This window comes from Pipistrellus kuhlii, unplaced genomic scaffold (genome assembly GCF_014108245.1).
Source record: "Pipistrellus kuhlii isolate mPipKuh1 unplaced genomic scaffold, mPipKuh1.p scaffold_m20_p_1, whole genome shotgun sequence".
Taxonomy (NCBI): domain Eukaryota; kingdom Metazoa; phylum Chordata; class Mammalia; order Chiroptera; family Vespertilionidae; genus Pipistrellus; species Pipistrellus kuhlii.
This window is the reverse complement of record NW_023425404.1, coordinates 136,982,559-137,004,816: the sequence shown is the minus strand read 5'-3', so window position 1 is coordinate 137,004,816 and position 22,258 is coordinate 136,982,559. Positions and strand designations below refer to the sequence as shown.

General features: G+C 40.1%; 1 protein-coding gene across 1 annotated transcript; it reads right to left on the bottom strand.

The window, feature by feature from the left end:
- Nucleotides 1-216: 216 nt before the first annotated feature.
- On the bottom strand, nucleotides 217-19,532 carry ADH7 (alcohol dehydrogenase 7 (class IV), mu or sigma polypeptide). Its single transcript, XM_036410781.2, has 9 exons — nucleotides 19,380-19,532; nucleotides 14,053-14,154; nucleotides 11,157-11,295; nucleotides 10,749-10,836; nucleotides 10,437-10,653; nucleotides 7,160-7,420; nucleotides 5,600-5,735; nucleotides 2,913-3,051; nucleotides 217-647 (listed from the first exon to the last, which is right to left on the bottom strand). The coding sequence occupies exons 1-9, from the start codon at nucleotides 19,395-19,397 to the stop codon at nucleotides 623-625; spliced, it is 1,125 nt and encodes a 374-aa protein (XP_036266674.1). The 5' UTR covers nucleotides 19,398-19,532; the 3' UTR covers nucleotides 217-622.
- Between the last annotated feature and the right edge of the window lie 2,726 nt (nucleotides 19,533-22,258).

Below are 22,258 nucleotides of genomic sequence, written 5' to 3'. Positions count from 1 at the left end.
ATTATAAAAGTATGTATTCTGAAATATTTATATAGACTGGCAAATAGTTTCATGTGTACTGGTAGTATGATTTCTCAGATTCACCTAGTTATTTAATGATGATTCATAAAGTTAATCATGAAAGAATTTCCCTAGTCCTTTCCTAATCTAATCAATTTGTGCCATGTGAAAAATTGATTTTAAAACCAAATTCATGTTAATTCATAACTATTTTTAAAATTTACATTAAAATCAAAAAAGGAATGTTTGTAATATGTTAAAAACTATCCACAAACTGCAAATTACTTTAGGAAATACATATGTTATCTTTTCATGCTAAATCTGCTCTAAGGGGTAGCATTTAGTTAAAACTCTTTAAAAAAAATCTATATCACAATTTAAAAATGCAAATATGCTTTTTCAAAATATATCATTACAGCCTTGGAAAATGAAAAATTTAAATGTAATATTATTAACCCCTCCCCCTGTTAATTCCCAGGTGCTCATCAGTCTCTTAATATGTATTTCATAAGGATTGGGTGTCTTCACCAAGTCCTCAGCTGTCTGCAGCAGACCCACGACTCACAGAGGGAAGAGTAGAAGGGAAGCCAGGTCTCCATCACACAACACAGACTCCTGCCACTTAGAATGTCAGGATAGTTCGAATGCTGAAATACAAAATGATAATCTTTAGTGATCTGTGCCCATACCTTCCAAACAAGAACAGTTTAAGAAATTACCCTTCCTATCTGTTATAGCTAAACTGTTGTTGAAAATCGTTTCAGGTCTGAGGTCCACACTAGTGAACGTTCCTTCTCAAGGGTCACTGGCAAGCACATCTACAGCAGGCCGACAGGGACAGGGGCTTACTGGCTGAAGAGAAGGCATGAAGAAGCCTATGAAGGGGAGCAGGAAAGGTGATGCATGGTGCTTAGACTCCTGGAGACCTGGAGACCTACTCTCTCACTTTATCCCACAGCCTGGCACTAAGGGTAGGGCAGGTGTTAAGTTCTTAGCTGTGGAATGACCACATACATTAGTACATGAATAGCAAAGGCTTTCAAAACCATGCAAAGGCATTGACATTTTGGGCAACTTGAGTTTTCGCAGCTTAGTGAAGGCCTGACCTCTATGGTAAAATACAGGAAGGCAGGAGACCTGTTTCCACGCTACTGTGTTAACACGCCCAGGGGATAGATGGCTGGACTGAACTAGGTAATGCTCTGGGCAATGAGAGGGAGGGGAGCTGGAGGAGACCCTGGGGTTGCATCCCTGGGCTCAGCATCTGTTTGCATGTGGTGGGCAACGTGAAGGAGAAGTCCAAGGTGATGTTCCGCTGCTGGTCTGTGAAAGCAGGAAGGAGGCATTGCTTGCTGAGGTCAGAGGTACTGGTGGGAGAATGACTTGGGGTGAAGTTAACGCAAGTGAAACACAAGTGTGGCCATGCAGGAAGTAGATGGAAATGAAGAGCTTGGGTTTATGAAGCTCCATTTGTGATATTGGAAGCAAAATCCCTGAGAGCAGAATGTATGTTTCCAACTGGCCATATGAAGCTACTTGTTTGGCTTAACTGAGTGAAGGTTATTCTGGCCGTTTAATCCATTGTTTCCTTGCTTAAAAGCAGTTTGGATATGTGTTCATAATACAGTGACCTGGAATCTAGACCAGATGGAGAGACACCAGATAACATTGGAAAAGCACTCAAGGAAGGAGAAACTTAGTGGAATCTGGATCTCAGGTTAATGAACAGTTTCTGCTGTTAATGAAACCCACGTCCTTGGAACACAGTGGCTGTTCAATGAGGATGTAGAGACCCAGTGAGTGAAATGTCAATCATCTTGGAGACAGGCTCTCTGATGGCTGTTCCAAGCTTCTATGAGCAGACATGGTGGTGACGTTGGTGTGAATTTTTCTATTCTACCTCTCCCCTTGTCCAACCCTCAGAAATAACAACAATAGTGACAAGAACACCCATGGCCAGGTGTCTCGGTTGGAGAGTCGTCCTGTACACCACAAGGTTGTGGGTTTGATCCCCAGATTGGGACATGTACAGGAGGCAGCTGATCAATGATTCTCTCTCTCTTCCTCTCTGAAATCAATAAAAATATTTTTAAGATCTATAATATGAAAACATATCCTTGGGTGAGTATCAAAAGGAAGACCAGGTTTGCCTGGAGCCTGCCAGCTCTGTGGGAGGAATTTGGAGTGCAGTGAGAAGAGCACCGGCTTTGCACTGAGTTTGCATCCTGGTGCTGCCCCCACAAGGTCTGGAAGTTATTTGCATCTCACAACTTTAGTTTGTTCAACTGAAGATTGTTATCAAATCTCACCTACAAGTATCTGAAGAAAGCACTTTTGGAAAAGCACTTTGAAAAGTGCAAAGCAAGAAAATGTAGCATTTCTTGAATAACCTAGCATCTTTATGATGAAAGAAAAATAGCCAACATGGAAACCAATACGGTGTAGAAAAACCAAAGCCCAGAGGTTTAAAAAAAAAAAAAAAAAGTGGTTAATACAGGCCTAGCTGGTTTGGCTCAATGGATAGAGTGTCAACCTGCGAACCGAAGGGTGCCAAGTTTGATTCTGGCCAAGGGCACATGTCTGGGTTGTGGGCTTGGTCCCCAGTAGGGGGCGTGGAGGGGGCAGCCAATCAATGATTCTCTCTCATCATTGATGTTTCTATCTCTCCCTCCCTCTTTCTTCTCTAAAATCAATGAAAAAAATATATATATTTTTTAAATTGGTTAATATAGGACAGTGATATATTAAGTCTATGAAAAAGTAATCAGCTATATCAATCTTATTAGTTTAAAATATCAGAAATAAAATATGAAAGAAATTGGTATATTTATAAATATTGAATTTTTAAAGGTAGCCTGTGGAATAAAGTTGAGGTCACCATAAAAAACAAACAAACAAGCAAAAATGAGTACCTTTTCCCTGAGTAGAGCAGTTCGAATCCTTCTTGGATATTTTTAAAAGGTAAAACATGGGTTATCAACTGGTCCAGGTCAAATTTCTTTGCCAGGAAATCATTCACTATTTTTGGAACATCATCTCTGCTTTTCCAACCTGTAAATAAGCACATATTTTCTTTTTAGACTTTACTAAATAATATTTATATGTTATTATATTTATATGTTGTCTCTTCTGCATTTTTACCTTTTCCCCATATTGAACTATTCTCAACTGCACACTAATAAGCTATTCTCTCAAGGGCGATCCCCCTTACCCCCATAAAAACCTTTCATAACCCCACATCTCCTTCTAGCTGCCCAATATCTCTGTTCCTTTTATAGAAAATAATTTTTACTTTACAGAAAAATGCATCTCTAGTTCATTGTTTCCAGTTCAATTTTGTATTCTGCCACTATTTCTTGAGCCCATTCAGCTCTCTGCTCTTCACCTCTTGTTGAAGTCACCCTGACACACACAATGTTCAATGTGAGGAAAAGCTTATTCTCTTTCCACAGCATCAATTAGGGCACAAATGTGGGAGGCTGCTTTGTACAAAGACAGTTTTTTAGAGCTGGCTCCTTAGGGGAAATAAGATGTGAACTGATGAACAAACAATAAGAGATATTGACTTTGACTATTTGTGACATATAAAAAGATTACAGATTATACAGGAATATTAGAAGTAAAATTCAATTATTCAGTAAATATCTATTGGGTATACACTAGTACCAGGCACCAGTCTGGGAATATAAAGCAAAACATATCAGGCTCCTTCTCCCAAGAAGCATGGGAATCCTTTCCTTTTACTGCAGAGAGACTGACAGTAAACAAGCAAATGCAAAGGAGGTCATCCAGTGACAGCAGGGGGAGAAAGACAGAGTAAGGGCCATAGGCAGTGCTAGAGGGACAGACAAGGTGGGAGCAGAAGGGAGTGCTATTTTATAAAGCTCAGGGAAGGCCTGTCTGTGAACGTGACATTCATACAAAACATAAGGGAAATGAGCTAGGCAGCAATCTTGGGAAAGAGTATTTCAGGGAGAGGGCAGAATAGGCAGCAAAGGCATTGAGGAGTGTTGGCAAGTGAGAACAGCGAGGAAGCCAGTGGCTGGAGCAGAGTGAGAACGGAATAGTAGCAGCTGAGGGCAGGGGGCCAGGTCACAGGGCACCTTCTGGCCATTGCATGTTTGGGGATTTTATTCTGAGTGAGAAAGGAAACCGTTAGAGCAGCTTTGTTAGTAAACTAATTACTAAAATTCTGTGGTACCCCAAAACAGACATCATATTTTTTCCCAGTCTGACAAGAAATAAGCATAATTTTTATCAACTTGCAAAACAATTATAATTACCTACTCTTTTTGCTCCAAAGTGACTTTTTGAAAAAAAAAAAAAATCAGGTGCCTATACTTGTTTGTAAGCATTTCTGGTACCAAGAATTAACCGATTTGATGCAATCTTATATGACATAACCAATAAGATGCAACTTTATTACACAGTCACATTATGGTTGCTCTATGGGGAATGTCTTATTAAGACAAGAGCAGAGGGACCATTTAGCAATGCTGAAAGTTGCTGATGGTGGCTTGGACAAGTGATGCTGAGAAATGGTCAGGCCCTGGGGTACTCTTTGAAGATAGAGTCAAGAGAATTTGCTGAGATATTCAATGCATGAGATAAAGAGTGTAATGCATGAGATAAAGAGTGCATTCCTGCCTGATTGACAGGAATGATGGAGAGATCACTTACTGAGATGGGAAGGCTGTGGGAGGAGTATGTTGGGGGATAGGGCAGAGATGGTAGCATCAGGGGTGGTTTTTATGGTAGGTTAAGTTTGCATGTCTATCAAATATCCAAATGGGTATGTTAGGTAGGCACTGTAGTTCAAGTAGAGGTCTAGGCTGAGATATAAACTTAAAGCCATGAGACCAGCGATTACCTTGGAAGGACATGGAAATAAGGAAAGGATCTGAGGACTGACACCAAAGTTGGAGATCTGAGGTTGTGGAGGCTCCAGCAAATATTCCTAGAAGGAGTGACCACTGAGGTAGGAGGAGAAGAAAAATAATAATAACAGCAAACAAAGTAATATCTAGGAGCCAACTGAACAGAGTGTTTGAGAAAAAGGGGGACATCAGCTTTATCAAATCCTGCTGATAGTTTATACGCAACCAGGAGTGAGAATTTACCTTTGTCTCAGCCAGTCATTTTGGTGTGAATCTCAATTGTCCTAATAAAATGAAGCAATCTATATTTGTTCGTTTATTTTGGCTTTGGGTTCAGAATTGTTTTGCTGATGCAATTGTGGACTGAACAAATTCTATTTTTTCATACATGTTCAATATATTGAGAATAATGGATACAATCAGCACTTCCAATCCAATAAAAACATTCCCATAGAAAGATTGCTGGTGCCTCTCATTGAAGCCTTTGAGGAACTTGATTTGAAAATGTTAATATTAAAAATATCAACAATACTAACTTTAAATCAAAGTAAGAAGTGGGCTTTGTTTTGTATCATTGCTGTCACAGTCTCATGTTAGGTCACTTCATATCTATCCTTGGAACAAAGACCTTTGAGGGAGATAGGATAAGAGAATAGGCTTCCCTCACTTAACAAAGGAACTGAACTCAAGTCCTCCTGAGCCAGAGGCTCCACAGTCCTTACCTCCAAAAACGCATCCCTTCCATGTGCGTCCAGTGAAGAGCAGCATAGGGTCGTAGGTGAGCATCTTGGCTGATGGAGGAGCACCTACCACCACGCTGGTCCCATAGTTCATGTGGCAGGATGCGAGGGCATCAACCTAAGTTTAAAATGAAGAAGGCTACTGGTTCCTTATGTTTCGTAGTATCTTATGGGCTCATAGGTGCCCTACATTCTCTCACAGTTCTAGTAGGTAGTTCAAATTCCCAAGTCATGACAGTAAATTAGGCCCATGTGACTTCTGTTTTTTGTTTGTGTTTAAAACTTCTCAACACAGCTCTGGTCTTAATTTTGTCTTTCATACATTTGCCCTTTAAGGCAGGAAGCAGAAATTACTGTAACCAGTGTTCATGGCATTTTCAGTGTGTCATGGATCAAAGCGCAGTGGGAAATTCCTTCGATATTTTCAGACTAATATCACCATTTCAGATAAGCCTTGGAAAATCATTTGAACTAAATGAAATCAAGTTAATGATACTAAAATCAATTACCTTTGTTTTTTAAATTTAGTGTCAAAGTAAATAAAATACTAAAATGTGAGATAAAGAAGTGGTGTTATTTTTGTGTGGCATCTCTGAAATTAACTCCACATTTTCTGGTCATTCACCAATCAGGTTTTTCATTAATAGTTTTTTGAATAGATGCTAGATTGTAGCAATGGATGTTGGCATTTTTCAGAGATCAGTGTTGATAAATGTACCATCTGGAAATCAACAGGCCCTAACAGTATGTCCAATAGTCCATGTTGCCTCTGCAAATGTATAATCTAAAATGATATTTGTTATTATGAGATAATTCTAAGTGCCCTAGGAAAAGAATGTGATAACAATGGCAAATTAAAAACGGGTCACAAATTACCGTCATTTTAAAGTGACTTAAATGTAGTATTCAATCATGAACAAGATTGGCTTTGTCTTATATTTCTGACTCTCAGCCTACCCAAGCTGGGGCTTCGTTAGCCAGAAGCTCTGCACCTGTTTATTCATGGCGGGCTGGTGGCTGCTGGCTGCCACAGTGGAGCCATGTTTGAGAAAGTTGAAGGCTCCTATTTTTAAGAAGATTCAGACAGAAGAATACTAATCTCAGGTGTAAGAGTGAGAGTTGGATACATCACAGATTTGGGGAAGAGACTGACAAATTTGGAAAAGTCCATTTCACCCCTGGATCTCCTCATCCCTCTTCAGGAAGTCGCTTTGAGCTATTTGGCATGCTGAAGTATAAACCATGGGCTTGCCTTTGCCAATACATTTTCATGTGCAAACAAGGAAGAGAACACAGAAATTTGTTTAGATGGTTGACTACCTTGCACTCTGGTTACATGAGAGTAGTGTGATGTGATACTTAACTTTAGTCACGAGGACCTGCTTATAAGCTTTTGGCTTTTAAGCAAGGTATTTCACATTACCAGCTTTTGCCTAATAAGTATTTCAATAGTTGTTTGCTAATAAAGCCATATAAAATGACTTTTACCTTTTATGATCAAATGCTCACATATTGTGTGGTTCCCCTAATCTTGGCTCTTACCATTGTGTCAAGACGCCCAATGACTTCAAAACTGTAACCCACAGTGTTGCCTGTCATTTCTGACAGCACCTCACTGATGGGCTTGGTAGAGTCCTTGGGGCTGATGCAGTCGGTGGCTCCTACTGCCTTTGCCTTTGCAAATTTGTCTTTGTTGAGGTCAATTCCAATGATCCTGGATGCACCAGCGGACTTACAGCCCATGATGACTGAAAGACCAACTCCTCCCAGGCCAAAGACAGCACAAGTGGAACCAGGGGTGACCTGTGAAGAGAAAGGTTCTTGCAAGTGTTAGAGGTAAGATAAAAGAAGTTAAATCTGTACAGTATTTCCAATATTAGGAACACAAAATTCAGAGGCTGTTAGGATTGGATCACTTATTCTGTTGGTAATTCCACAAAGAGGACTAGAAACAGAAGGTCTGAGAACAGAAAAGGAACAAAAACAGTATTTGCCAAATAAATAAAAATCCTTTATAAAAGGGTACATCATATAAAAGACCTTTGTTATGGGAGTTTTTAATGTCACCTAATCTCACAGCAGGATTAAATAAGCACTAAGTTCTTTGGCATCTCTTTTCCACAAAGCTATACTAAATCTGCTTAAGATTTTGGTCTGACTAGCATTTACTTAATAACCATAACTCTGAGTCATTTTAAAATAAATTGTGGAGGATTTTTATCAAAGTCAAATCTCCATGTTTCTTTTTAAAAAATATATATTTTTATTAATTTCAGAGAGAAAAGGAGAGGGAGAGAGGGAGAAGCATCAATAATGAGAGGGAATCATTGATCAGTTGCTTCTTGCATGCCCCCTACTTGGGATCAAGCCCGCAACCCAGGCATGTAACCTTGAGTGGGATCAAACCCAGTACGCTTCAGTCTGCAGGTAGATGCTTTGTCCACTGAGCTAAGACTGCTAAGGCACCAAACTTCCTTGTTTCACTATATGATCTATGTGATGTTGTTCTGGGTAGAGGGAACCATCTGAAATTAGCAGAAACGAAGGCTCTGATCAAGTTAAAGACTCAGAGGCAGGTAAGAGGAGGTTCAAGAAACTATCACTCTGCAGATGGGTGACTGGGTCCTAGGGAGAATTGCTTAGAGGTGCAGCTCCTTAGTGATTAAAAATACCACCCTTATAGCCACCATAGTCTAATGCAGTGTTTCCCAACCTTCTCTCATGATGAGAATCACCTGGTGGAGTTGTTAAAACACAGATTCCTGAATCCCAACTAAGAAGTGCTAAACTAGAATTTTTGGGAACATATAGGTAAAATTGTATACTTAACTAGTGCTCTAAGACAGATTTTATATACAGAGCACTAAGTTAAGTATGCAATTTTACCTATATGTTCTCAAAAATTCTAGTTTAGCACTTCTTAGTTGGGATTCAGGAATCTGTGTTTTAACAACTCCACCAGGTGATTCTCATCATGAGAGAAGGTTGGGAAACACTGGTCTAATGCTGACTAGAGATTAAATAAGGAAGTCCTAGAGTGCATAAAAGAGACTCGTTCCATACCTTTCTGGAGCTTATCATCCAATACTATAAGCATCACTAAAGATATGAGACTTTGAGATTTGGGACAGACAAAAGCAGCCATGTTCCCTTGAATAATGGAAGAAGTTTCTCTTAGTTGGAGTAGACAGAAAAACAAGAAGTTCTCTGAGCAAGAGTGCTAAGAACCAACTACATGAGGATTCCGGAGACGAGTGTTCCAGACAATCAGAATAGCATGTGTAAATGCCCGCATACAGGAACAGCTCAGCAGGCGTCAGGATACTAAAAGAGGCAGGTGTGGCTGGCTCACAGTGGATGAGATGAGATTGTTCCAAGTATGAAAATTACTGAAGAGTTTTGCGGCAAAACTAATGTGTTCGAATTTATGTTTTATGAAATTATTCCAGCTTATAAATAGATATTTTTTTAAGATGGTCAAGAAGAGTCATGAAGACAGCAGAAGGGAGGCCATTGCATTTGTCCAGTCAAAAATAATGATGATAGTCCCTTGAAGAAAATGGAGATATTTAAAATATGTCCTGTATGTAAAGTTAACAGGACTTGCTGTTGGATTTCATTTAAGGTGGTAGAGAGGGAAGATAATGAATGAAGAAAATTGGAGTGGGCCAAATATGTTTGAGGGGTAGGAAGTAAAAAAATTAAGAATTCCATTGTATATCTATTCAGTTTGAAATACTTGTGAGGCATTCCAATGGAGATGTCCGGTAAGGAGTTGGAAAAAAAGAATTTGGAGAGAGTTTAAGTTATAGATTTGGACTCAACTAACATATATAGTTTTTCAAAAGACTTTGGAGTTGATAGCAAACAACTATCATGGAAATTACTTGGATTGTTTGTGGCATGGTTGTCCTATTTCAAATTATCACATGTTATTCTACTTATTTCTTGTACTCATAAGAGTAAAATAAATTTAGTCCAAATAAGCTCTCTTAAAAACTTATTCACATACCAAAAATAAAACAAAAGAAAAAAAGAACCCAATAAGCCAGAATTTTATTTTTGTTGTTGTTCTAGAAAAAAAAAAAAAAATCCCACACAAAAACCTCACTCATGTTTTCATCTTATATACCAGCTATTATGGATTGAATTATGTTCCCTACAAATTTATATGTTGAAGTCATATTCCCAGTTTTTCAGAATGTGATCTTATTTGGAGAGAGGGTCTTTGCAGAGGTAGCCAAGCTAAAGCCAGCTCATTAGGGTGGGCCCTGATCCAATATGACTTGTATCCTTCTGAAAAGAGGACATTTGGACACAAAGATGGGCATAGCTGAAAGGTGATGGGAAGAGATACATTGAGAGACTGCCAAGGAGAGCTGCCTGGGACAAATGCCCCACTCACCGCCCTCAGAGAAAAGCAGTCCTGCCAGCACCTTGGTTCTGGTCTCCAGAATGTGAGTTTAGGAGACCCAGTAAGTGGTAATTTGTTGTGACAGCCCTAGAACACTAACAAACCAGCATTGGTACCTGTTTTGTGAAGGATCAAGGATTTGTTTCCAAATCTGAATTTTAAAATTTAGAAATAAACCTGAAGGAATCGTTGAGGAAACATAATTAAATCTAGATATTTTATTTTCATTTGTTTAGAAGTAAAATGCCCAATCTGAATTTTTCATTTTTCCTCCAGTTGATTTGGCATTGTGTAGAAACGGCCGGTATATAATATGTTTTCAAAAGTCTTTAGGATTCTAAGAAAATCATTAAAAAAAAAAAAAAAAAAAAAAAAAGGAAGAAACTAGCCCATCTGGCTTCTTACCTTGGCAGTTTTAATAGCAGCTCCATAGCCAGTGGAAAACCCACATCCAATTAAACAGACTTTCTCAGGAGGAGCTGCATCATCAATCTTAGCCACGGAGAATTCATTTACCACTGTGTACTCAGTAAACGTACTGGTGTTAAAGAAGTGGTAGACTGGTTTGCCCTTGCATGAAAATCTGGTAGTGCCATCATCTAGTACTCCACGACCGGTAATGCTATACATCAAATACACAGGTCAGTTAATTCAATGCAAAATTTAACACAGGGACAATTTGAAATGGCATTAAGAGTAAAAATGTCCAAAACCTACTCGCTCTTAACACAAAGGTTTCCTTCTGGGTTGAGGCAAATATCGCATTCTCTACACTGAGCCAGAAAGAGGGGGATGACTTTGTCACCTAGAGGGAAAACATCATGATATAAGATGTTGGTCATTAACATTAAAATATGAAATAAACAATTGTGAATTGGGCCCATGCCACATACAAGAATTTCTTAAAAGTATTCTAAAATGTATAAGCATCAGAAGGTTTGCTTGCTATAGGTCAAGACTGCCAAAATAAACTTCACTCAGTGTCATCCATTCTCCCTGTATTATTATATTTTATCCTCTTAAATTGTGTCAAGGCTCTCTCTGCTAATCCCTAGTTGTGCTGTTTCTTTTGCTAGGATAATCAGACCCTACTTATCTCAAACTTGTGATGTGTTATCTGCACACCTGGTTTCACTGAAGTGACTCCTTCTCCAATGCTCTCCACAATCCCAGCTGCTTCGTGTCCCACGATCACTGGAAACTTGGACACCATCAGTCCTTTAATCACATGGTCATCTGTGCGACAGATTCCTGTGGCCAAAATCTGTGCTCAAAGATAAGAACATTGCACCAGTCAGCACACTGGTCACTTCACAGTTGGGAGGACGTCTAATTCAATCTTGAAAAGATTATAATTGTTGATTCAGTTTGATTGCCTAATATAATAGTGGTAACTCATAGAAGATTCTGAGCTTTATACCAACCATCAGACATAATCCCACTCACCAAGGGATTGATTTACAATATTGCTGTCTCTGGCCCTACTTTGAATCTCAATATCTACCTTTAGCAAATTGGTGCTCTTGTGAGATATGCAGATGTTACCATGTGGCCAGCACAAAAGTAGATTCTGCCAGGCCCTCTTAGGACCCTCTTTAAAAAATATATATTTTATTGATTTTTTACAGAGAGGAAAGGAGAGAGATAGAGAGCTAGAAATGTCGATGAGAGTGAAACATTGACCAGCTGTCTCTTGCACACCCCCTACCAGGGATGTGCCCGCAGCCAATGTACATGCCCTTGACCAGAATTGAACCTGGGACCTTTCATTCCACAGACTGACGCTCTACCGCTGAGCCAAACTGGTTTCGGCATGGACCCTCTTAATGAAAGGTGATGGGAATAGCATGCATGAAGGTAAGTGAGGAGCAAAATCTTACTACAGTGCATAAGTCACAGAAGATCAAAGAAAGATGGGCAACAACATCTACTCAATAACCTGATGTCCAAACCAATGCTTAGGCTGTGTCCAAAGGTACAGGGGACACTCCAGGAAGCTGTGGTTTCTCCACACAAGTAAATTTCTCATTCTTTGGGAAAAGAAATCTCAATATTATCTGACTTCCAAAAAAATTTTTAAAAATATATATTTTATTGATTTTTTTACAGAGAGGAAGAGAGAGGGACAGAGAGCTAGAAACATCGATGAGAGGGAATCATCGATCAGCTGCCTCCTGCACACCCCCCACTGGGGATGTGCCCGCAACCAAGGTTCATGCCCTTGACTAGAATCGAACCTGGGAACTTTCGGTCTGCAGGCCGATGCTCTATCCACTGAGCCAAACTGGTTTCGGCTGACTTCCAAAATTTTTTAAAGAATCATTAGTCATGATTACGAACCAAAATCAAAATCATATCCCTCCTGAACAGAGATGCCAAAATCCTCAACAAAATTCTAGCAAATCAGATCCAACAGTACATCAGAAAGATCATACACCATGACTAAGCAGGGTTTATCCCAGGGATGCAAGGATGGTACAATATCCACAAATAAATAAACGTGATACATCACATAAACAAATTGAGAGATAAAAATCACATAGTCATATCAATTGATGCAGAATAACATTTGACAAAATCCAACACCCTTTCTTGATAACAATTCTCAGCAAGGTGGGAATAAAAGGATTATACCTCAACATAATAAAAGCTATATATGACAAACCCACAGCCAACATCACACTCAATGGACAAAAACTAAAACCATTTCCCCTAAAAACAGGAACAAGACAGGGATGCCCTCTCTTACCACTCCTGTTCGACATAGTACTAGAAGTACTAGCCATTGCTATCAGACAAGAAGAAAAAATAAAAGGCATCCAAATTGGAAAACAAGAAGTAAAACTGTTCTTATTTGCAAATGACATGATATTGTACATAGAAAAACCCTAAAGACTCCATCAAAAAATTATTAGACTTAATAAATGAATTCAGCAAGGTAGCAGGGTACAAAATTAATGCCAAGAAATCTATGGCATTTCTATACACCAATAGTGAACTTACAGAGAGACTAAAAAATCAATCCCTTTTACCATCGTACCAAAAAAAAAAAAAAAAATTAAGATACCTGAAAAAAGAGATAGAGGAAGATATAAACAGATGGAAGAACATACAGTATTTATGGATTGGTAGAATCAACATCATCAAAATGTCCATACTACCCAAAGCAATCTATAAAAGTTTCCTCAAATAACTAAAAATGGATCTCCCATTTGACCCAGTAATACCACTTCTAGGAATATATCTCAAAAAGCTAGAAACATCAGTCTTAAAGGATATATGCACCCCTATGTTCACAGCAGCACAATTCACCATAGCTAAGATTTGGAAACAGCCTAAGTGCCCATCAACAGATGAGTGGATTAAAAAGCTGTGGTACATCTACACATTCCTGCTAAAAAAGAAGGAATTCCTACCATTTGCAACAACATGGATGAAGCTGGAGAGCATTATGCTAAGTGAAATAAGCCAGTCAGAGAAAGATAAATATCACATGATCTCACTCATCTATGGAAAATAATGAACAATATAAACTAATTATCAAAAACAGATCCAGAGACAGGGAAGCATAGATAAGACTGTCAAACCTCAGAGGGAAGGTAGGGGAGGATGGGGAAAAGGATTGTATGCATACATATAAGCTAACCAGTGAACACAAACAACAGGGGAGTGAGGGCATGAATGGGGGGTAGGGGTTGGGAAAGTAATGGGGGAATGAGGACAAATATGTAATACCTTAACCAATAAAGAAATCAAAATGCAAAAAAATAAAAAAAGTCAATAAAAATTCAACAAATAAAAGTTTTAATAGAGCAGATTAGTAGTGCTGTTTTTAATAAATAATTGGCATTAATTTCATAACCAGCATGACAAGACCCTTAACAATAAACAAGAACCACTAAGAAAATTAATGTATAAAATTTGAGAAATACCTCTTTATTTAAGGATACAACTTCAAATAACAATATACTTAAGATAGTTGGGATAGCATTTTAGGCTTATGTATTTTAAAGCTCTTTACCTTAATACGAACTTCTTTAGCTTTTGGTGGGGCAACTTCTATTTCCTCAATGGAAAAAGGCTTATTTGGTCCCCATAACAAGGCTGCTTTGCATTTAATAACCTAAGAAATTGGTGAGAATAACAATGGGTCTTAATTATGTCTATACATATACATATTTCACAATAAGTAAATGAATAAATAAATAAATAAATAAATATTTTATTTAACATTCTAATTTGACCAGGATTATTTTCACTGAAACTAGAATTATAAATCTTAAAGATCATCTTGCGTGCTTTGATATATGAGAAATGTAGTCTGAATGATTGATCCATAGTCACATGACAAGCAGGGCTGGACCAGACCTGAGCTACAGCCTTTTCAGACTTTTGTATGTTTTTTAGTGAAACATAATATTTGTATCACTGTCATCTTTGTATCACTTATTCACAAGGGCAAATTTATAAAACAGATAATAACGCTGCTGATTTTTCTGTAAGAATTTAAGCTAGTATTTAACTGCTGTATAATCATGTAGCAATGGGGAGGAAATTAGAAAATTAGCACGGTTAAAGATGAAGGGAACCACAAACGTTCTAAGTATCACAGATTGAGTTCCTGGGTGACTCACTCTGCCAATTTGCATCTCTGTGTCCCTTTTCTGTACCCAGCCCAGTTTTTACATCTAATTGGGTCTTACATGCTTAAAGCAGAAAATTCTAAAAGTAAACATTTGTGATGCATCCAGTGCTTACTCAAATTTATAAGATCATGAAGAGATACATCCATTCCTACTACTGCTGCCCTCCCACATACCATATTCATATCCAGGTATACATGAAAAGGACGTAGGGAGGAAAATACAAGTTAATATATATAGTGCAGTAATTGTTCTCCTTAGTTATAAAAAGGTTTTTTTGTTTATAAAAATAATAAAATATTCTATTTTAAGTCCATAATAACTTCTTTAAAAAAACATATTTTATTGATTTTTTTAGAGAGCGGAAGGGAGAGAGATAGAGAGTTAGAAAGAAATATCAGCTGCTTCCCACACACCTCCTACTGGGGATGTGCCTGCAACTAAGGTACATGCCCTTGACTGGAATCAAACCTAGGACCTTTCAGTCCACAGGTCAACGCTCTATCCACTGAGCCAAAGCAGTTAGGGCATATAATAACTTTTTATTTAATGAAAATACCCAGTATGCTAGAAGGAGAGGCAAAATGAGCAATTCATTATTAAAAAATAATTTGTAAGTGCACATCAGGATATTAAAAATTTTTCCTTGTAGATAGTAACATTTTTTAAATTTATTTTTAGAGAGAGAGGAAGAGAGATAGAGATAGAAACATTGATGAGAAAGGAACATTATTGATTGGCTGTCTCCAGCATGCCCCCTTCTGGGGATTGAGTCCACAACCTGGGCATGTGCCCTAACCAGGAATCAAACCCATGACCTCTTGGTTCCTGGATCAATGCTCAACCACTGAGTTACACTGGCCTGGCATAGATGTTAACATTTTATTTTTTTGGCAACTATATTGAGATATCTTTGACAGATAAAAATTGAATATATTTAAGGAATATAACTTGATATTATATGTATCATCACAATCAAGCTAAATAAGTTATCCATCATCCTATCTAATAAAATAATATGCAAATTGGCCATACCTCTGCTACACCACCAGCCACACCAACCAGTCACACCCACCAGCCAATCAGAGGGCGTATGAAAATAAACCCAACCAAGATGGCTACAGCCACAGAGAGCAGGAGGGAGGCTTGGGTTTCCCTGGCAATGGAGGAAGCCAAGCTGTCCACCTGCCCTTGCCAGCCTACGCCTCCATTCAAGGCTACAAAGTTTCAATTATAGAAGGTAAACAAATCTAAACAGAAATGGTGGCAGCCATGGAGTAAGTAAGAGGCTTGGCTCCTCTCTAGGCTACAAAGTTTTAATTATAGAAGATACATAAATACCAGGGCCTCTACTTGGGTTGCAAAGGGGCATGGCCAGCTTGAAAACCACCACAGGCCCCTTGCCCAGGCCACCCCACACCCCAAGGGAACCCCCACCCTGATCCAGGACACCCTTCAGGGCAAACCAGCTGGTCCGCACCCATGCACCAGGCCTCTACCCTATCTAACATCACTCCAGCACACAAGATAGCTCTCCCCATGTCGTCAAAGATCCTGCCCCCATGTGGACACAAGATGGCCACCATAAGATGGCCAGTAGGGGAGGGCAGTTGGGAGGGACCAGGCCTGTAGGGGAGGGCAGTTAGGGGTGACCAGGCTGGCAGAGGAAGGAAGTTGGGGCAAACAGGCTGGCAGGGCAGTTAGACATCAATCAGGCTGGCGGAGGAGTGGTTAGGGGGTGATCAGGCTGGCAGGCAGAAATGGTTGGGGCAATCAGGAAAGTAGGCAGGCGAGCAGTTGGGAGCCAGCAGTCCTGGATTTTGAGATGGATCCCAGATTGAAGAGGATGCAGGCTGGGCTGAGGGACACCCCCACCTCTGTGCACGAATTTCATGCACCAGGCCTCTAGTATCTATTAGATAGTTACTAAAGAGAGAGTGTGTGTATGTGTCTGTGTTCATGTTAAGAAAGTTTAAAACCTATCCTTTTAAAAAATTTCAAGTATTTAATGGAATATTGTTAACTATCATCACCACACTATACAATACATCTCCAGGTCTCATTCATCTTGCATAACTAAAACTTTGTACCCTACTTAAGAGTATCTTGACCTTAGATACAGAGATTAGACTGGTGAACCCCAGAGAGCAGGGGGATTGGGGAACTGGATGAAAGAGGTGAACGATTAAGTACAAATTTGTAGTTACAAAGCAGTCATAGGGATATATAGTGCAGCACAGGAAATACAGTCGGTAATGCTGCGATGACTGTGTATGACTGTGCCAGGTGGAGACTGGCAGTGTTGGGGGGAACACTTTGTGAGGTAGGGGATTGTCTGGCCACTGTGCTGTACACCTGAAACAAACATGGAATAATGTTGAATAACTGTAGTTAAAAAAAAAGAAGAAAAAAAAGGAAGCATTAGATTCCTCATATGTCCCTGGCTCCTTTCAAGCTGCTGCCCCAGAGCTGAAACTCAGAGTAAGTTAGAGAAAGTTCGCGCTCCAGCCCTTTAAGAGGAACACCTGGGACTGCCACAGCCTCTTTGTTATTTGGCCACAATCCCAGTTGGTTTTTACAGCCCAGAGTTATTGGAACTTCTCTTCCCAACTCTGGAACCCCGGGCTGGGGCATGCTGTGGGGCTGGGACCCCTTGCTCCTCAAGGAGGCTTCCTCAGTAAAGATATCCCTCACAATTAAAAAAGTCACACGTGGGTGTTGGACCAGCCTGTTCCTCACCTCCGCCCCTCCTACCAATCTATGTGTGCTTTCTTCTTTAATTTCCTGGTTGTAGAACTAGTACTCAGCCAGATTTCAGGCAGCTCTGAATGGTTTTCTGTATTTTAGTTGTAATTTTGATGTGGTTCTGGGAGGCTGCGAGTACTGTGTTTACCTGTGCCACTATCTTGGTTCTTGAGGGGATTATTGTTATGGGCCAGATTGTGTTACCTAACATTCATATGTGGAAGTCCTGATCCCCCCAGGACCTCAGAATGTCTCTGTTATTGGAAATGGAGTCTTTTAAGAGGTAATTAAGGTAAAATAAGGTTATTAGAGTGGGCCTTCATCCAATATGACAGTGTCTACATAAGGACACTGACATATGCAGAGAGAAGATCATGGAAAACAGAAAGAAGGTGGCTATTTACAAGACCAAGAAAGGGGCTCAGAGAAAGCCAACCTTGCTGACACCTTGATCTCAGACTTCTAGCTTGCACAACTGTGAGAAAATACATTTTTGCCGTGTAAGCCACCCAGTCTGTGGTACTTTGCTATGGCAGTCCTAGCAAACTGAACATACATTAGTAGAGGCCTGATGCGTGAAATCCTTGCAAAGGGCTCGGCCCCCACAGCCTTGGGGCTGCCTCGGCCCTCACAGCCCAGGCTTTGTTCAGAAGGTCGACCAGATGGTTATTCTGCTGTTTGGCCATCCAGCCTTATTAGCACATTATATTTTTATTAGTATAGATAATCAGGGGGAAAGTAATCCCCAATGTAAAGAGAGCCTTGCTCTCATGAGCTACACTGAAGCACTGGAGCGACTTGGAACATACATAACCCCTATTCAAACCACACTATTACACAACCATCTCTGTCTCAAAATTATACAGCTTTTATGCTAAATTACCTTAAATTATACATTGTATTACTAATTATAATTAGGAAGTGCTGCCTTGAGTTCTCCAGCATTGGAAATGTCCTAACAATGACTAGATATCCATTTTATAGGGGCGGCATAACTAGAACTTGGGAGTCACTAGCTTCTATAGTGCAAAATTAATTCCCCAGTTAATTTAGTTTTGCTGGATTACTGAGCCAAATTAGAATGCTTTTATTCTACTTCAATTCAATTTCAGGATCAATGATTTCTAATTCTAACAGCTTATGGCCTCCTCATTGTCACCTTACCCAGACTTCAAAGATATCTTCATTTTTAGGAACTTTAAGTCAAGCTAAAGGCAAAGTTGCTTAAATAAAAACAATGAAATAAATAAAACAAACAAAAGCCTCTAATGCTATAAACAGTTATCCATCTTTTAAAGAATGGAACTGTACTGACCAATTTGCAAATGAAAAATGTCAAAGCTATTTCTAAAGTTATTGTCAATTCAGATTTTTAAAGAATAAATATACTTTACTATAGTGTATTCCTGTTTATAAGGATTTTTTAAAACTTATATTTTGATGAAACTACATCTTGAACAAATCTTAAAAGCATGATACTTTGATGTCTACTCTGCATTCCAGAATTAGCATTTTCCCATGGTTAACAGCAGAAAAACCTTTCCCAACAGCTGGGAATGAGCCCTGGTCTCCCACCCAACCAGAGCTGAATGCCGCATGTAAATGAGACTGTGGAAAGTCTCTTCATGGAAAAATTTACGCCGCCAAGAGCAAATGCCTAACTATCCTGAAATTAAATTATTAATAATGTCAGTATAAACCACTTTAAATAGTATAAACCACAGTAAAAACAGTGTAAACCATTTTTCCATTTTCCATCAATGTTTTATTAAGAAACCTCCCATATACTGTTTTATCTCACTTTTATTGGCACATTGATATGCCCTGCCATGCCTCCTCCTAGGCATTTAATTCCTCAAGAAATATCCCAAATACTCAATTACTCTTAAGTACTCAAAGTTCTAAAAAATCAACCCCACATTATTAGACCAAGATTATGAGGATGCAGAAATGTTCTTACTTTTCCAGCAGTGCTCATCCTGCTTTCTGCCTGGTTCTGTTTTTCAGTCAACAGACTCTTTCTCACTGATGCTTGACTCGCTCTGCTGTAAATAAGAGCATCTTGTACCCTCGGATAAATAGTCCCGTTCAAATCTGCCTTCAGCAATATGACTCACCAAGACTTTCCAATGGTTCAAGCAACCCCACCCTTTACACAGCAAGTTAGGAAAATAAATACAGTGACTTTTGAGCAAACCAACGGTAGGGATCTAACAAAGATAGAATAATCCAACCTATTAAGAAGGGCTGGAGGTATTGTTATCTGCCTTAGAGTTGGAGATTTAGACACGGGTCAGGTTAGCTGAGTTCAACACAATTCAATAAAAGCACATTCTGAGCTCCTGCAGCCACTCTGCCAAGTTTCAGGATGTGTGTGAATATTTGTATTTGTGCTCTACTTCATCCTGCAAAGACTTGATAGTTTGTGTAAAGCCTAAAATTAAACATAAATGACAATAGGGCCACAGAGATGTCATCAAATTAATAGAAGGTACAGGTTGGGAAGGAGAGTTGGGGGTCCATGGAACTTAGTGGTGGACAACAGTAGTTTCTAGGTGTTTGGGGGGTAGAAAGAAAAGTGAAGCTTGTTGCCCCTAAATGTGGCCCAAATTACAATCTGGACCCAAATCTCCATTATACACAGAGCTGTCTCATCTGGTTGTGTAGTTTGTGGGTGGCACACGGGTGCACTGTACAGGGCAGAAGCAAACAGAAACGCAGCCTGCACGTCAGAGGCCAAAGGACTTCTATTTTCGTGGGCAAATGCTTCACCTCCTGAAGCAGCTGTTGGACCACTTCACACCCCACTTCTTCAGAGAAGATGCAATGACCCTGGAATCTCCTGAAGTTACAGACTGCATTGTTGCGAGAGTGTCCAAGACAGATTTTATTAATTATAATATTAGGGACACAGTGGCTCACTGTCCTCCAAGTGAATTAATTCCACACAAAGGAGATTTTAGTCTTGTGGACTAAAAGGGCAGAGGGGGTTTTCTAAGTCTTCAGACAAAGATGTTTAGACTCTGAGGTACTTTTCAGATAACAGCTATACATAGTTTATTTAGAAAAACTCTTATAAACTCTACCACAGAGAATTCTCTCAATGTATTATATTAAGTATTACGGGTCCAATTTAAAATATATTTATGACTAATTCAGAACTACCAATTAGGATTAGCCCTGTAGCCAAGTAAAATAAAAGCACTATCAGCCCATGAAGCTTGAGTGTGAGCCATTGTTTTAGCTGCAAAGGCTAAGGAACCAGGCCCGCCTTCCAGGCATCTTCAGGCAAAGTGCAGCAGGTTTGGACACAAAAGTATTCTGAGGCTCAGCTCCAAACCAAAGAAACCAAACTTTATCTCAGCAATGGAAAGGAAAGTTGTTTACTTATGAACAAAGGCAAAAGAGCACCAGCCTAGGAGGTGCCAGCACAAATACAAATATTCATTTGGTAAACTCCCTCCCTCTTGAGGCCCTAGCACAACCTTATGGCACATTAATCTAAAACACATTTTACAGAAAATAGTGGTATTGAGTGAGGTTTAACATCAGTGTAAGCTTTATGGTCCTAACCCCTTCTCCAGGAGAGCTGATTGGATGATAAAATGTCAAGAACTGCAACAGTTGAGCTAAAGAAGTTCACGGTCATGTTGGATCACACAGCACATCAGCCCTAATTTTAGGTTTGTGGGAGTTGCCAGCTGAGCGTCTTGCAAACCTTCCCACGGTGTTTCTATGAAATTCAGGGCCACCACTCAGGATCCTGAATCTCCTCAACGCTGTGAGCCTGGCGCCGCTCCAGGAGCCGCCGAAGACACGTGCGAATCTCCAAACTCTCACGAACGCTCATGTGCCCAGACAGAATGCACAGGAGGGGCTTTGGGAAGGGAGCACAGGAGTGAGGGCTCTGGTGGCAGACACACCCGCTCAGGACCTGGGGCCTCGCTGGAATATGCAGGGCCTTGGCTACCTACTCGATAAATGGGAATAACAATCAATGCGTTACATGCCTGTCCTGGGGGTCCGTGGTCAGAGTCCTACAGCACTTCCTACACTGCCTGGATCATAATCAGTAGCAATCAGGGTTATTATTAATTAACTAGGTTCCCATTGGCATTCAAAGATTTGTATTTTTAAAATATTTAAAATGTAGCCACTTGGGACAAAATGGCCTGGAGTCCAGGCTCAGAAAATAACTGTTTGCAGAAATTAGCTGTGCAGACCCAGGACCTCCCCTCAAAGCTTGGGGCTAAGACTCTCCTGCCTCAGGTGCCTCCAGAAGTTCCCGTGCAGCCACGGGCACAGTCTGATCCACACTGTGTTTGCTCAGGACCAAGGGGTCCCAGGACGCAGGAAGTGGGTGCTAAACCAGGAGAGTCCCAGGTCATGGGGACTGTCACCCTGTGTCCCTGAGTGTGTGTGGTCCACGGGGTCCTGTCCACTCCCGAGCTCAGCCCTCCTCTCACAGCCCTGACCCTCCACCTCAGTGACAGCTTCTGTCCTGGTCACTGACCAGGCCTCTGCACACCAGGCTCAGAGGACAGCAGGTTTGGACACAGGGTCCCTGTGGTCAGGAGAACTGCTCCACGGGGACTGTCAGTGCTGTGGCCTCACACTCAGTGCTCTGAGCTTCCAGGCCAGGAAGCACCTGCTTCCAGGCTTGCTGTGCCTGAGGGAAGTCGTGTGTGTGGAAGTGCTCGTTACACGGTCCCACATTCAGAAAATGACAATGAGGACAACTCCAAGACGGAGCCAGTAAGAAAGGGGGCCTGTGTGCACCAGGAAAGGACCTAATTTATTGCTGAATCATTCTTAATAGCAGAAATGGCCAGGCAATAA

What these genes read in the sequence shown, in the direction of transcription:
- ADH7 (XM_036410781.2), bottom strand. An exon ending in TTGGGCGTCTTGACACAATG is followed by an intron (nt 5,736 to 7,159) that starts GTAAGAGCCAAG and finishes TTTTAAACTTAG; the next exon opens with GTTGATGCCCTCGCATCCTG. An exon ending in GAAGGGATGCGTTTTTGGAG is followed by an intron (nt 3,052 to 5,599) that starts GTAAGGACTGTG and finishes GCTTATTTACAG; the next exon opens with GTTGGAAAAGCAGAGATGAT.